At 33.6% G+C, this 14,252-nt stretch overlaps 1 protein-coding gene across 1 annotated transcript in view; it reads left to right on the plus strand.

The window, feature by feature from the left end:
* LOC106672133 (transmembrane protein 131) overlaps nucleotides 1-14,252 on the plus strand; it is a 34,702-nt gene that overhangs the window by 19,142 nt on the left and 1,308 nt on the right. Inside the window, exons 20-30 of the mRNA XM_014403314.2 lie at nucleotides 3,821-4,128; nucleotides 4,200-4,308; nucleotides 4,381-4,613; nucleotides 7,760-7,947; nucleotides 8,026-8,201; nucleotides 8,308-8,710; nucleotides 8,767-8,937; nucleotides 10,389-10,496; nucleotides 13,004-13,149; nucleotides 13,829-13,931; nucleotides 14,055-14,197. Coding sequence (XP_014258800.1) covers nucleotides 3,821-4,128; nucleotides 4,200-4,308; nucleotides 4,381-4,613; nucleotides 7,760-7,947; nucleotides 8,026-8,201; nucleotides 8,308-8,710; nucleotides 8,767-8,937; nucleotides 10,389-10,496; nucleotides 13,004-13,149; nucleotides 13,829-13,931; nucleotides 14,055-14,197 — 2,088 coding nt within the window. The remainder of the gene's footprint in view (nucleotides 1-3,820; nucleotides 4,129-4,199; nucleotides 4,309-4,380; nucleotides 4,614-7,759; nucleotides 7,948-8,025; nucleotides 8,202-8,307; nucleotides 8,711-8,766; nucleotides 8,938-10,388; nucleotides 10,497-13,003; nucleotides 13,150-13,828; nucleotides 13,932-14,054; nucleotides 14,198-14,252) is intronic.

Raw genomic sequence — 14,252 nt, forward strand, 5'->3', positions numbered from 1 at the left:
CAAGTAGCGGAATGCTACAGAGGTAAACAAACAATATCATTTGGAAGAGGATTAATAAGTGTTGACATTCATACAAATGAGTAATCCTGTAAACGTAAACAGAATATTTTATATAGATTTTTTTTAATGAAAACTTAAAATCCTGCATTATTTTCCGGACAACCCAATATTTTAATAAAATAAAATACCGACCATTTAAATTTCGGGAATCAGCAAAAAACGGACCAATCGCGTCGGAGAAATTAACAGCAAATACACCAAATTCATCTACAACGGAACAAAATAATAAACATAAATTAAAGCAAAGAAATTTTAATGATTTAAAAGGATTTATAGCTGTCATTGATAAGATCAGTTTAAAATATAATACATTTCAAAAAACAATTTGAAAGAAAAAAACATTGCACTGTCAAAAAATCATGTAAATTATAACAAAGGGGTTGGATTAATTACGACCATTATAAATAACAAAATTTCAGTAAATGCACTGATAGATTCAGGAGCAACGAAATCATCAATTTCAGAAAACTTTTATCATAAGGTTGTAAATTCAAGAATAGTTAACCAAAAAAACGAATTTAAGACAAATTTAAAATTAATAGCTGTAAACGGAGAAAATGTAGAACCCAAAAAGGGAATTGAATTAAAAATTAGAATTGAAGAGTTTTCATGGAAATTTAGGTTTTTGGTCATAAAAAATCTTCCGGTTTCAATGATTTTGGGGTATGATTTTTAGAAACATAGTGACTTGAATTTATATCCGAGACAAAATAAGTACTTTGGTTTCAATAAAAATCCTGTATATCCTCTAAATACCGTTACCAATATGAACTGTTTAAATGTAACACATCAAAATTTGAAAGAATATTTACAATCGAAAATCCCAGAAGTATTAAACGATCAAATAGGAAAAGCCAACGCTTTCCAAATTCGATTAGAATTAATAGACTCTAGTCCAGTACGTTGTCGCCCATATTATTTAAATCCGGCTCAAAAAAAGGCAACCCAAGAAATAATAGAGGACTTAAAGAATCAAAACATAATTTTTGAAAAGGTTTCAAATTATTGCATTCCGTGTTTTCTAGTTAAGAAGGGACAAAAAGGAAAATATCGTCTTGTCATAGATTATAGGGAATTAAATAAAAAATTAAAATATTTTGAGTACCCAATTCCCCCTCTTAAATCGGTCATGGACAAGTTAGCGGGCCATAAATATTATTCAGCTCTGGATCTAACAAAATCATTTCATCAATTGCAATTATCGCCAGAATCCCGATTTCTTACCGCATTTACCGACGGTGAAAAAATATACAGTTTAACCGCGTACCTTTTGGTTTGAAAATTGGTTCCCAAGCTATTAGCATTTTAATGACTGAATTATTCCAATTCCTCTTAATCAAAACCTCCTCGCTACTTCGATGAACAGAAGACATATAATTCCAAATTAAAGCAAAAATTCAGTCATTATGGACTTGGTTACGTTTGAATGAAATAGAACTTTATGGATCCTTTGATCAAGAAAGATGCATAGCCTCAAGTCTACTTCACACTATCGCAGAAAATAGTTCAAGCATTAATCAAGAACGAAGAAAGAAGAACCAGATGCGGAATTTTGGACTTTCCAGATTTACGACAAGACCTTAATGATTTTTGGATCCACAATTTGTCACATTTCAATTCAAAGTGACAATGTTATGATTTAGATGCCATGATTAGGCTTAGAGTAAAAAAAAAAGAGGATAGGGAAGAGACAGTCGGGTCAGAGAGGTGAACAACAAGATTCCGTGTAGACGAGGAGAGAAGTGTGCGATCCTCAAAAGTGTATTCCCTAAATTAGAGTGCTTCAGTTCACTGCGAATAGACTAGAAATAGTGAGTACATATCCACCCTTGTTCTAAATGGTCTGGCAAACGCTTTGTAGGAAATTACTGTTTATTTAAATTTATAAAAAGTTTTAATTGTTTGTTTGGAATTTAAAAGGAAATTTATTGGTTTTAATTATTATTTTCTTGTGTGTTTAATAATTGTTTTTAAACTTTAATTAAATTTTATTTAAAAAAAGGTACCTGATCGGCTGTATTCAGGTTCGATCAAGACCTCTGGGGCTCTGTTTCTCATAAAAAGGAATCAGAGTTGGGCCCGTCTTGTTGAATCGAGAACAGATCGTGACACATATATCATTACATTACATTCCACACATCAGATATTTTTCATAGTCTAATTGTCCAACAATTTAGCTTCCTTTTCCTATTTATCCCTTTCTATATAATACTGAAAGGATAATCTGGCCGAACCATTACCAACACATTTTTTCCCTTCGTCGGCTCTTTTCACCTCAAAGAAGCCGACGCCTTATACAAAAATATCTTTTCTATACCGACTTCCTTCCCCACCCCTTCAAAATCCAACGTATATAAACATAAAGCGGCCCATACACGCTCAATATTATTGCGCAATATTTAGGTTTGTGCAATACAGTTGATCGTGTGTAGTCGAAATTGAAAGGTTGTGCAATATATTGTGCTAAATTCAAATCCTTGAAAATATATTGTGCAAACGGGAAAAGGTTGTGCCGTCTGTAGGCAATATTGCGCAATATCCCATCAGTCAACACGTGGTAGAGTACGCGTCATCATGGCTGCCAAGGAAGCTGATAGGCAATTCATTTTCGAATTGATGGACGTTTATCGTGGCCGTGCACGTTTCCATAAGAATGTGACCGATTGACTGTGGCGAAACGCGAAACAGCGGTTAAGAATTTCATGTCTTCAAACTTATTCCCAGTAGCGAGATATCGTAGGGTTATGGATAACCGTTGACTTGCAGGAATAGCATCACGCATGATAGTGTCATTTTTCTCAATTTGAGGAATAACCAAAGCGAACAGTTCATCGAATATTTCGCCGTTCATCCGTAAAAAGTTACGAAAGTCATCTGGTTCAGACACTCAGTTCATTAAGTAATTTTTCGTGGGTGTACTTTTTCCTATCAATTAGCCACTGTTTGGTCCATTTTCTGCCTTTTTGCGAGCTCTTCTTCTTTTTCGCACTGGCACCCACAGCGATAATCACACAACACAAATCACTATCACTCAACATGGCTTCACTACATGAAATTCTGGTTGGAACTAATTGCACAATATATTGCCTTGAAGGTTGTACGTCTGTGCTCGCGATTGTGNGAAACGTTGGCACGATAAAGAAAATGTTTTTCTGAAACCTACATCACACCAGACCGCATCTCACGATTTCTGAATAATTATTTAATAATGATCTAACAGTAACATGGATACAGTGGTACGAAAGGCTTGTGAAACCCCCTCGATTCAGGGGAAAACCCAACGCTATAACAAACTTCGAAAAGCAGGGTTTATTTAGAAAAGGTGAGACGTTATGATGAAATGACATCTGTGTATGGTGTCTTTGCCATGTCAATTGGACCGAAACGAATGTATTAATTGAAGGATGTCATTCTTTGGATATAGAGAGTGTGTTGGAATGGCACCCAATTTGAGAATTGTGCTTGACCATGGTCGTGATTCTTTGAGTACCTTGTTTTCCCGAATCTTTTGGGCAACCAAGGGTATAATATGGGTAACAGTTTCTTCCTCCTCATTGCATAACCTATGGGGTCATCGCTGAATGTAGGTGTTTTCTCAGATGCCATTGACCAGTACAGAGCCCAATCAAGACTTGGCTCGTTGATAAAGATGCTTGATATTTTAGTGTTTGCCTATTTTCAATGTGTTACATAGAGATCCTTCTTACACCTTTGCTACTTGACTTGTGTAATAATGTGAGAATATTTTATATCATTTCAGATCGATATAGCTTTTACTCCAGATTTTACCTTGTCAAAAGTCACCAGGACACTGACAATATTGACTCCTGATTTGGCGGCAAATTACACACTAATCGCCACTGTCCCTCCATTTCTTCTTGCCGCATGTTCGGCTGGTATTGAGAGGCCATCATGGGAACCATTATTGTACTACGTCATTGTCTCATTGATGCTGGTATTATTGATATCCGTAATGGCAGCTGCAATTTTTGAGTCAAATAGAATTTTAAGAAATACTATAATTGCATTATCAAGAGTACAAACTGTGCAACCTGTTTTAGATTTAAGGTATGTTTATTATGATAAACTAGTATAAATGTATCATTTTGGTTTAATTGTAATTCAATATTGTGTTAAAGGATGGTTGGTGCTGAAGTCAATTGCAGCCAAGACGAGCCACCGCAAGATGTTTCAACTGAGTCACCAACTAAGTTAATTTGGAACCCTAATATGAATATAGATCTTGAGGTATGTATTTATTAATAATTACTGTATATTCTTAAAAAAAAAAAGAGATTTTTCACACTTTTTATATTTCAGGTCCCAAATGAAATTCAAAATTCAGTTGAAAACAATGCTCTCTGTACAAATAATTTGAACGGGAAACCGCCTCAAAATTATCCTACTACTTCGAACAACAATAACAACACGAACAATGCCAATTGCAACAATAATGTTCCAAAGAAAAAGACGGAGAAACCAGTGTCAAAACGTACAACTGACAGCGTTGAAGTATCTGGAGAAAAATCAGAGTGGGAAAGTTCATTTTCAAGGTATATTTTTTATTCTATTAATATATGTTATCGGTCTGTGACTATGATGGATTAAAGTAGACAAATTTATAGTTTGCACATTCAATTAAAAACATCATCAATAATTACCATTAAATTGTTTGATTGTTCATCTAAGGATAAATAAGTAAAGAGTAATGCCTGTGTGTTGTTTTCTTCTTCAGGGATTAGGCTTGAAGTCAGTTCCATCTTCCATCATGTTAGAGTATATTCCCAACTCCTCTTGGATAGCTTCATTTCAGATATGGCCCCTCAATCTCAATTAGCATCCAAGATTTGCTTCTATATATACTGGGATGCCTGTGTAAAATTTGATCTCATTTTCTTATCCTACATTTTCCCAAGAGCTCGGTGAATCATGCCACCTAATCTTTGATACCTACTAGCTCAGGTCGCAGCCAAGAAATGTCAAGGGAAAAGGTTAGGTTGGTCTGTGTGCTTACCATCAAAGGCATTTATTTTACTACAGATTTTTAATATCCCTTCGTGTCTGGTTGAGAGTGAAAAGAGCATGCAAACTATCTTCTGTTCTTTCTTATTGAAAGTGGGTCCATTTGGATGTAGGAGTAAACCAGTTAGTTGTTAGTTCACACTGTTGCTGGACTGTCAACGTAGATGTTTAAAAAAATAAATAAATAAAAAAACTGGTGGTAAACAACTTCCTTGACAGATCTCTCAATTAATTTTGATGAGGATTTTGATTTTCTCATATAAGTACAAGCCTCATATCAATGTTATGATTTCCATGATTCTCCATATGAGGTTTCTCACTCTGTCCAGTGCTGTCTCATAATCACTAAACACACGTTTTTAGATTAAACTCTTGAAATTTCTATTTAAAATAGACTTCTTGATTTATTATTATTTTTTTTAATCTTACAATTAATTAAGGTTTTCAGTTGAGATAAAAAAGTCAATGGCACGAGCGGGATTCGAACCCACGATCTTCGGCTTGATATGCCGCTCCTCTACCACTTGAGCTATCGTGACCTCGATCCACTCAGACACTAACCTCCCATCTCAACCACACCTTTTGAATTTTCCCTCCTTTTTGCCATTTTTCAAATGTTGTGTAATCTATTTGATTCTCGGCGACAAATGAAATGGCCACAGAAAGGTTGAGTGAAGATATACTTCATTTTAACTTATTGAATTCACTAGTTTTCGTGGTCCGCTTGACCAATTAATATCTTTCAATTAATTAAGGTTTTCAGGTATGGAGGTCACGATAGCTCAAGTGGTAGAGCAGCGGCGTATCAAGCCGAAGATCGTGGGTTCGAATCCCACTCGTGCCATTGACATTTTTATTTCAACTGAAAACCTTAATTAATTGTAAGATATTGATTGGTCAAGCGGGCCACGAAACTAGTGAATTTTTTTTAAATTTTTTTAAACGAGGATATTTCAACTACAACATTATATAAATCCTTGGGGTATTTTTGAAAAAATGTCCATTTGTTAGTATGTCAGGTTTGTATGTAGATCCACTGGATTCTTTTCCTTACAGTAATGAGTGTGATGTAAACACCTAAATTGTTGCGGCCGCCAACGCCCCTTCTCGACCATTTTCAAGCTACAACTTATAGAGTAAAAGTTTTGATTCTCTCCAAGGTGAATCCACTGGACTTGCTACAGTGAATTTAATAAATTAAATTCTTGATGCTTTTGGAAAAAGTGAATATGCTGTTGTAACTTTCTTAAATCTGTGCTCCTTTTGTCAGTATATTCCATCAAATTTTGTTTTGAACGTTGGTATTTTAGATCAGAATAAATTTTTATATTGAACCAGCACAGGGTCACTTACTGGGTCTGTCCACTTGCGGGTTTTTGAGTGATTCAAATACGTTTTGGCATTGTGGCACCTTTAAGTGAGGAATGAAGTTTCATATATGCCTGCCAGTTTGTCTGTTGGGTCCATCAGTTGCTAGTAGGGACGTTTGAGGTAGGAGGTGTTGTCATGGTGTTCATTGGTCCCAGCCACGTATTTTTCTAGAGACCTATTAACTAGTAATGTCTGAATTCCTTGAAATAATCCTTTTAAAACACCTAATTCTCACCCTAGATTATAATTCATTCCTTCTTTCCGATTCAGTTGTTCCTTGTCATTCCATGACCCAGCAATGTTTCAGGGTGGTTGAATCTTGAACCCACTTCTGTCAATCCATTACACCCAACCCTAAAATCCATTTTGCTTTCCAATCATCATAAGCCCATAACAATGAACAAATAATAACCGACATCACAACTGACCAATGAGTACCATGACAATGCCTAATACCGCAAATGCCCTTACCAACAACCAACAGACCCAACGGACAAAGTTACAGACAGTTACAGTTCCTCATTGAAGATGGCTCTATGTCAAAACACATTTGAATAACTCAAAAACCCGCAAGTGAAGACAGACCCAGCAAGCAACCCTGTGCTGGTTCAACATAGTTCACCATCTCGCAGACCAAAACCCATCATCAAAAATTAAAAAAAATCAAATTAAAAGAAAAATCCTTTATTTTGATTTTAATTTTACATAATTTTAAATTTTAATTGCAAGTTTCATATGAATTATTTTATATTTACAAAACAATCTTAAATTAATAATAGAGGAATCATTTGTTTTTATATTTAATGTTATATCATTTTTAATTTTAATTTTAATTAATTTTCATATGGTGTTTTAAAAGCCCAATTATTTTATATATATAAAAATTGCAAATATATGGGAATTTTACTTTAGACGGTTATATTACATAAGTTTTTTAATGTTAAAAAAACCCCGGTTAATTTGAAATTGAAAAGGGTCAATTTTAAGTTAACAAGGATTTGATGTTTAAAAGGGTTTATTTGCAATTTAAAAGGTTAATTTGAAGTTACAATGGCTTAATTTGGAGTTAAAAAGGGTTAATTTGTTGGAAAAAAGCAATATCATTCAATTTTAAATGTATAGATATGGGCTGATTGAATGAAAATTGGTGTCCTCCACAGGTCAATTTTAGGACCACTCCTGTTTCTATTGTACATTAAGGGTCCCTACTATAATTATTTTTGTATATTTTTTATGTGCTGGTTTTGTAAATCAACAAATTCCTTTATTGTATTGTATACTAATGATTAATATTACATTTACACAGACAAACAACTAGTCCTGCACAAAAGCATACTAAGTCATCTGGTATTTGCATTACAACTGAGCCTTATACACCACTAGCGAATTTAAAGCCGAGAGAAACGAATTCTAAGTCAGAAAATATGGTCAAATCAAAGAGTGAGCCAATTCAACGAAATACAGAAACGCAGCAAAAGAAAAAGAAAAAGACTGGTAATAAATTTATCTTTTTGTCTGCAGCTTATACATATAAAAAGATTTGATATAGTAATTGAATTTTTAATTAAACAGATGACGCTCGAAAGAGAACGACTGAGAACAATGCTAATCAAAGTTCCAACAGTACCACCAGTAGCAGCAACAGTAATCATAGTAGCAGTGGAAACAATAGTAATAGCAACAATACAACTAATGAAGATGGAGATTCTTCAACAACAGAATCATCCTCAAATGATGACGGCGATAAGGTAATTCAATTATTTATAAAATTAATTTGTTTATGGGTATTATAGTTGAAATTAAATATGACCATTTTGATTTAAAAACATTAAAGGTGAACTTTTTAATTTTCAGGATGTGGAAAGTATGTTTTTTAGATCCGTCCGAAATCATTTACAAAACAAGGTTGGGAAAGGGAGACATATCAGATTTCAAGAGACATCTCCACTCACTGTCAAAGCGAAAAAGACATTAGAAAAATGTTCCAGCAGTTCGATTGAAAATTACTGTGAAGCCGAAGAAGACGACATGTTGGATAAAGTGACAGTGGTCAAAGGAAACAGAAGACCCCATACATCCGCTGCCAAACCGTTGAAAAAACAAGTCAGCAATGCCGGCAAATCCAGGCATGACCAGTTACCGCCCAAAGTTAAACAAAACGGCATGGAAAGAGGAAAAATCGGCTCACGAAGGGATAAAAACCACATATCAAAGAAACGCGTTGAAAAATTTGATAAACATGCACCTTTAACAAAAGGTAGACATATCGCCCATTGTTCGAAAAAAAAATTAATATACACTTTTTTATTCTAGTTACTCCTGTCGAAGCACTTGCACCTCCACCACCGCCCCCTCCAGTATGGACTACATCTTTTAGTGATGTCGTCGCCCGATCAGATTCATCATATTCAAGCGTAGTTGCATTAAAAAACAATGAACAACATTCAGTACCTAAACAGCCACCTATGAATTTATCACCAGTCGGTATGTATTTTGACTTGACATTCCTTTGAAACTATCCATACAAGTTGCTTTGAATACGAAGTTATTTAGAACAAATTTTTATTATAATTTTTTTTACTACTTTACATTTTTATTGTACAGCATTCTTCTTTATTCAGTTATTAATCCTTTATGGACAGAGTCAGAGCTGTTGACTAGAGGTATTGCACAAGCAGTATAGAAATGTTAAACATTTGGGTGGGAGCCGAGTGATCAGTGTGATTTCTTGGCTTAAACAGTGTAGCCCCTGGCCTTATGAATACATACGTTTAACATTAACAGTAATACATACTACAATACTCTGGCAAATATGAAAGTAATAAGTCCATTAAAAATAAAAACTTTTGCTTTATAAAAACTATTACTATTAATTTGAATAGTTTTAGTTATGTGGCATTTCATATTTAGTAATGAATCAGTGAAGGACTTGTAAAATAATGGTGTAAATAATAATAAGTAAAAGAATGGTGTAAATAAAATAATAAGAAGTGTAATAACCTGTAAAACTATTCTTGTTATTATTGGGAGAACAGGTCTGACTAATTTCTAAGTTATGACACTGCCATAATATGGCAAAACGGTTTGTATCTTCCAATATTGGCATCCATAAAGAACATAAATACGAATTTCCCTCTGAAGATTACTTTCACTTTGAATTTACTATTGATTCACCGATAACTCCACCCCAGGTGTAGAATAATCCCTAAATTTATTGTCGATATATTCAAAAAAATTTTTTGCGTTCGCGTTTTGATGTTTTGCGCATTGCAAAATATTTGTACAAATCGGTCCTGAATGTTTTGACAAAGTAAGGTATCCTAGATTTGTTATTTGTTAAATTGTGAAATTTCCTTCTGAGATCTGCAGGGAGATAAACCTGCAATTTGGTCATTATTGATCGTTTTAGTCTGTCAGAGGTGTTTCAGTTTGAATGACAATGCTAGGTCAGGATGGAAAATTTGACTTCAAACTGTGAAAACCCTCTTAAGATGGCGAAAATGCCAGCATGCGGATGGACCAACCAGCTATTATTTTATTATAGAACATGTCCTTTCTGGCTCTATACATGCTCTATACATGGCTCTATACAGTGTGTTATAATGTATGAAACAGAGAAAAGACTTACTGGTTTTTTCCTGATAGTATCGGCCATCATCCCACATCATGAATTTACTATGAGATAATACCTCATAACTTAAACTCTCTAATTTCCTTTTAAAAACAAATGCTATATTGTTTAGTATATGCATATCTTATCATTTAGGAAGATAGAGGAACAAAAACTGCTTTATTGTATTCACTACTGTGAACAGACTTGATCAGCTTGTCTACAAAGGGTTAAAATCTAAATTTTCTCCACTAAATAAAAAAATATTAGTTATTTTGAATAATTTATAATTTAATGTAGTAATTGATGTGTAATTTTTTTTCAGACAATGGTTTTACCTACACTCAAAAAGATTTTCCGTCAGAATGGAAAAACGAATATCCAGAGATTGATCAAATTAAACAGAATTGCAGTGCAAATCATCAGTTGAATGGTAAATATAAATTCACTAATTTCGTGGTCCGCTTGACCAATTAATATATTGCAATTAATTAAGGCTTGTAGTTGAGATAAAAAAGTCAATGGCACGAGCGGGATTCGAACCCACGATCTTCGGCTTGATACGCTGCTGCTCTACCACTTGAGCCATCGTGACCTCGATCCATTCGGACACCAACTTCCCATTTCAACCCCACCTTTTGAATTTTCCCTCCTTTTTGCCATTTTTCAAATGTCGTATAATCTATTTGATTCTCGGCGAAAATTGAAATGGCCACGGAGAGCTTTAGTGAAGTATACTTCATTTTAATTCATTAAATTCACTAATTTCGTGGTCCGTGTGACCAATTAATTGTAATATATTAATTAAGATTGCCACCTTAGTGGAGGATTTCCAGGTAGGATTAGTAAGGAAAGTTGTTGGAAAATGTGGAATTGCTTATAACGAGTTCACAAGGCTGTGAACAAATTGAACATTTAGGTCAGTGTGTTTTTACCGAAGACATAAATGGGAGCATTTTTTTCTTAGGATTGTGTATTGGATAGTCTGGATATGGGATGAATTGGAATGCTTGAGCACTAAACATCCACTCTTCTGGTTCATATAGGATGAAAGATCGTTTTGTAGATGGTGTTTGTTGATGAGTAGGTGGGATTGTTGATCAAATAGTCTCAGCAAGTTTGTAACGGTGGTTCATGCCATTTCAGGCGAGTGAGTGGATTCCATGTCAGCAATTTATGAATAAGCAGCCCCAGGTATTTAATATGTCAGAAGTCGGTAAAAAGTATTACAAAAAATGAGAAGAAAAAAGAAGACGTTTCATATTTGTGGTGCATTTTCAATTCGTTCATCATGGCAAATCATTTTTCATTTTCCTTATCTTTGTAAAAGTCAAACATGCAAAATAGCTTTTTTTTAATTTTGCGTAAGTCGTATTAAGCGGGTTAACATGAAATACAGTTAAGACTTGAGAGCCAAGATGTGCTCTTTTGGCCAATAACAGTTCAGATAAATAGGGTGGCAATCTTAATCTCCATCAGCGTCAACCATGTTAGAGCAGTGGGACAAGAATTTTGATTCCTCCACAAAAGAGAGGCATTGAAAGAAGAAACAGAACGTATAAAGTCAAAGTAGTTAAAAAAAAAAAAAAAGAGTGAGAACAAGTTAATCCTCCAAAAAGAGAATCTTTCAAAGAAGAAATAGAACATATAAAGAAAAAATATTTCCCAGGAAATAAAGGAAACAAAAATAAAGAAAAAGAGAGAGAACAATTTATTCCTCCATTAAAGAGAATCTTTCAACCAAGAAAGAGAACATATAAAGCAAAAGTAATTTCCAGGAAAAAGGAAACAAAAAGAAAGAAAAAGAGAGAGAGAACAATTTAGTCTTCCATAAAAGAGAATCTTTCAAAGAAGAAACAGAACATATAAAGAAAAAATATTTCCCAGGAAATAAAGAAAAAGAGAGAAAATTTATTCCACCATGAAAGAGAATCTTTCAAACAAGAAACATAACATGTACAGAAAAAGTAATTTCCAGGAAAGAGGAAACAAAAATAAAGAAAAAGAATGACAGCTTATTCATCTATTAAAGAGAATCTTTTAAAGTAGAAACAGAACATATAAAAAAAAAAATAGTTTCTTTGAAAAAAGGAAACAAAAAGAAAGAAAAAGAGGGAGAACAATTTATACTTCCATTAAAGAGAAGCTTTCAAAGAAGAAACAGAATGAAGGGAAAGTAGTTAACAGAAAAAAAGCTGTCAAATGCCTGTACAGTTTGTCCTCCTTGGAAGAGAAGTTGTTGAAGAAGTAGCAGAACGATGACACAATAGTTTACAGAAAAAAAAGATACAGTTGTCTTGAATGCCTGACCAATTTATTCTTCTGCGAAAGGGAAACTTTTGAACAGACATGGTGAAAACATACCTACGTAGTTCTCAAAACCCAAATGTAAACAAAATGGTTTCTGTTATCATTCTTCTGGAGGGGACGGATGACGGTGCCAATGAATGGTATGGAGGGGTTTAAAATATATAGAAATACTTTTTTATTGGGAAACAAAAATTGTCGGAGAGACCGCTATTAGTCCATTAATTGGGGTTTCACAATAATAGTGAGAGGATTGAAGATAGAAGCTTACAACGGGTGGGTTGGAGTGGGAAAAGAAGATATCCGTTCCATTAGAAAAGGTGGAAATGATTGTGTATAGGGGAGTAGAAAGTCAACAGTGTACATTGCAAAGAGAATCGGGCCTGGGATACTTCCTTTGAGGACTCCAGATTTTGCTGGAATATAAGAGAAAAGGGATTTCAGCAATATTAGTCGCTTTAGGGGGTAATAAAGTCTTGTCCTGAAGCTTAATAGCTTTAAAAAAATTTAAATATATTTAATTTTTTTTTCTAAATATCAGCGTAGTTCTTTAATATGATAAATAATTCACTTCCAGTCTTCATTCTGTGCATTTATACAAAATAATAATTCTTTTAATATTTTCATTTACAGATAACTTTACAGGTGCTGTTGGCACAAAGCTCGCTATTAATTCAGTCTGGGATAATTGGTCCACTTTAGCTGATTCTATACAGTCGCAGAATACGATGCAACAGTCAGTAAACAGTCTTTTTACTCACAGCCAGCCTCGAATGACAGTATGTTTATTGATTATATATTAGAAATAAGCAAGTTTAAAAAAATTTAATATTTTTCAGGGGATTGCGTCTTAATAGCTTTATTGTTTTTACTTTTTGTACAGACACTTTTTAATATGGCAAAATTAATCTAACTATTATCTAAAATAATAAATCTATAAATATATTATTAGCTTAATCCGTGTTTTTAGTTGGTTCTATTTAACAAAAGTCATGATTTGAATTGATTTATAATTTTTATGTAAAGTGCAGTTGAGATGAAAACACTAATTTTTCTTTACACAAAAATTTTAAATAAATTTATATTTATAATAATAAATAATAAGTTTAACATCACAAAACTATGTTACATTCGTATTATGATTGACTTCGATTTATTAGATAGATATATTATGCAATATTAGTCATGATGATGGATAGAGAAGGAATACATGCGGAGGCCCGGCGATGACCTCAGCTGTTTGTCGGCCCATAAACCTTCCACTTTATATATATATAGTCATGATGATGCACAAGATCTTAAAAACGCTGAATCGTTTTAACTTCTAACCCTATGATAAATATGCAATAAAATACTTTTCAATTTATCGTGATTTTTTTTATTTTTCTTGAATAATACATGTAATGTTATAGAACAAGAATTGATTAATTAATTTAAAACTAATTTTTTTTGTTATAGTCAAACAATTATGAAACTCTTTGGAATGACCCTAATGTTATGAAAGTACTTCATGATCAGCAAGGAATGGAATACGAAGCACAACAAACATTTACAAACAATGGTACAAAATGTTTACAATTATTTTGAATATTATTTTTAATTATTTACAATTTTACAATTATCATTTTAAAAGATTCTAGCCTTGTTGTTATTTATCTTTATATTCGTAAAAACTTATTTTCAGAGATAAACTGGCCGTCTATGCCTTCACTGTGGGAACCATTGTACACGCCATCTTCAACAATTGAAAGCCTGCCACCTGTTTGGGGTTCTGATGTTTGGGGGCCGCCTACATCCCCAAGTCCTTCACCTCCTGATGAAAATATAGTAGGTTTTATATTTCAGTAAATTTCATGTTTTATGTTTCTTCCATTGGGAGCAA

Source organism: Cimex lectularius, unplaced genomic scaffold, assembly GCF_000648675.2.
Source record: "Cimex lectularius strain Harlan isolate CLEC.00 unplaced genomic scaffold, Clec_2.1 scaffold4, whole genome shotgun sequence".
Lineage (NCBI taxonomy): Eukaryota > Metazoa > Arthropoda > Insecta > Hemiptera > Cimicidae > Cimex > Cimex lectularius.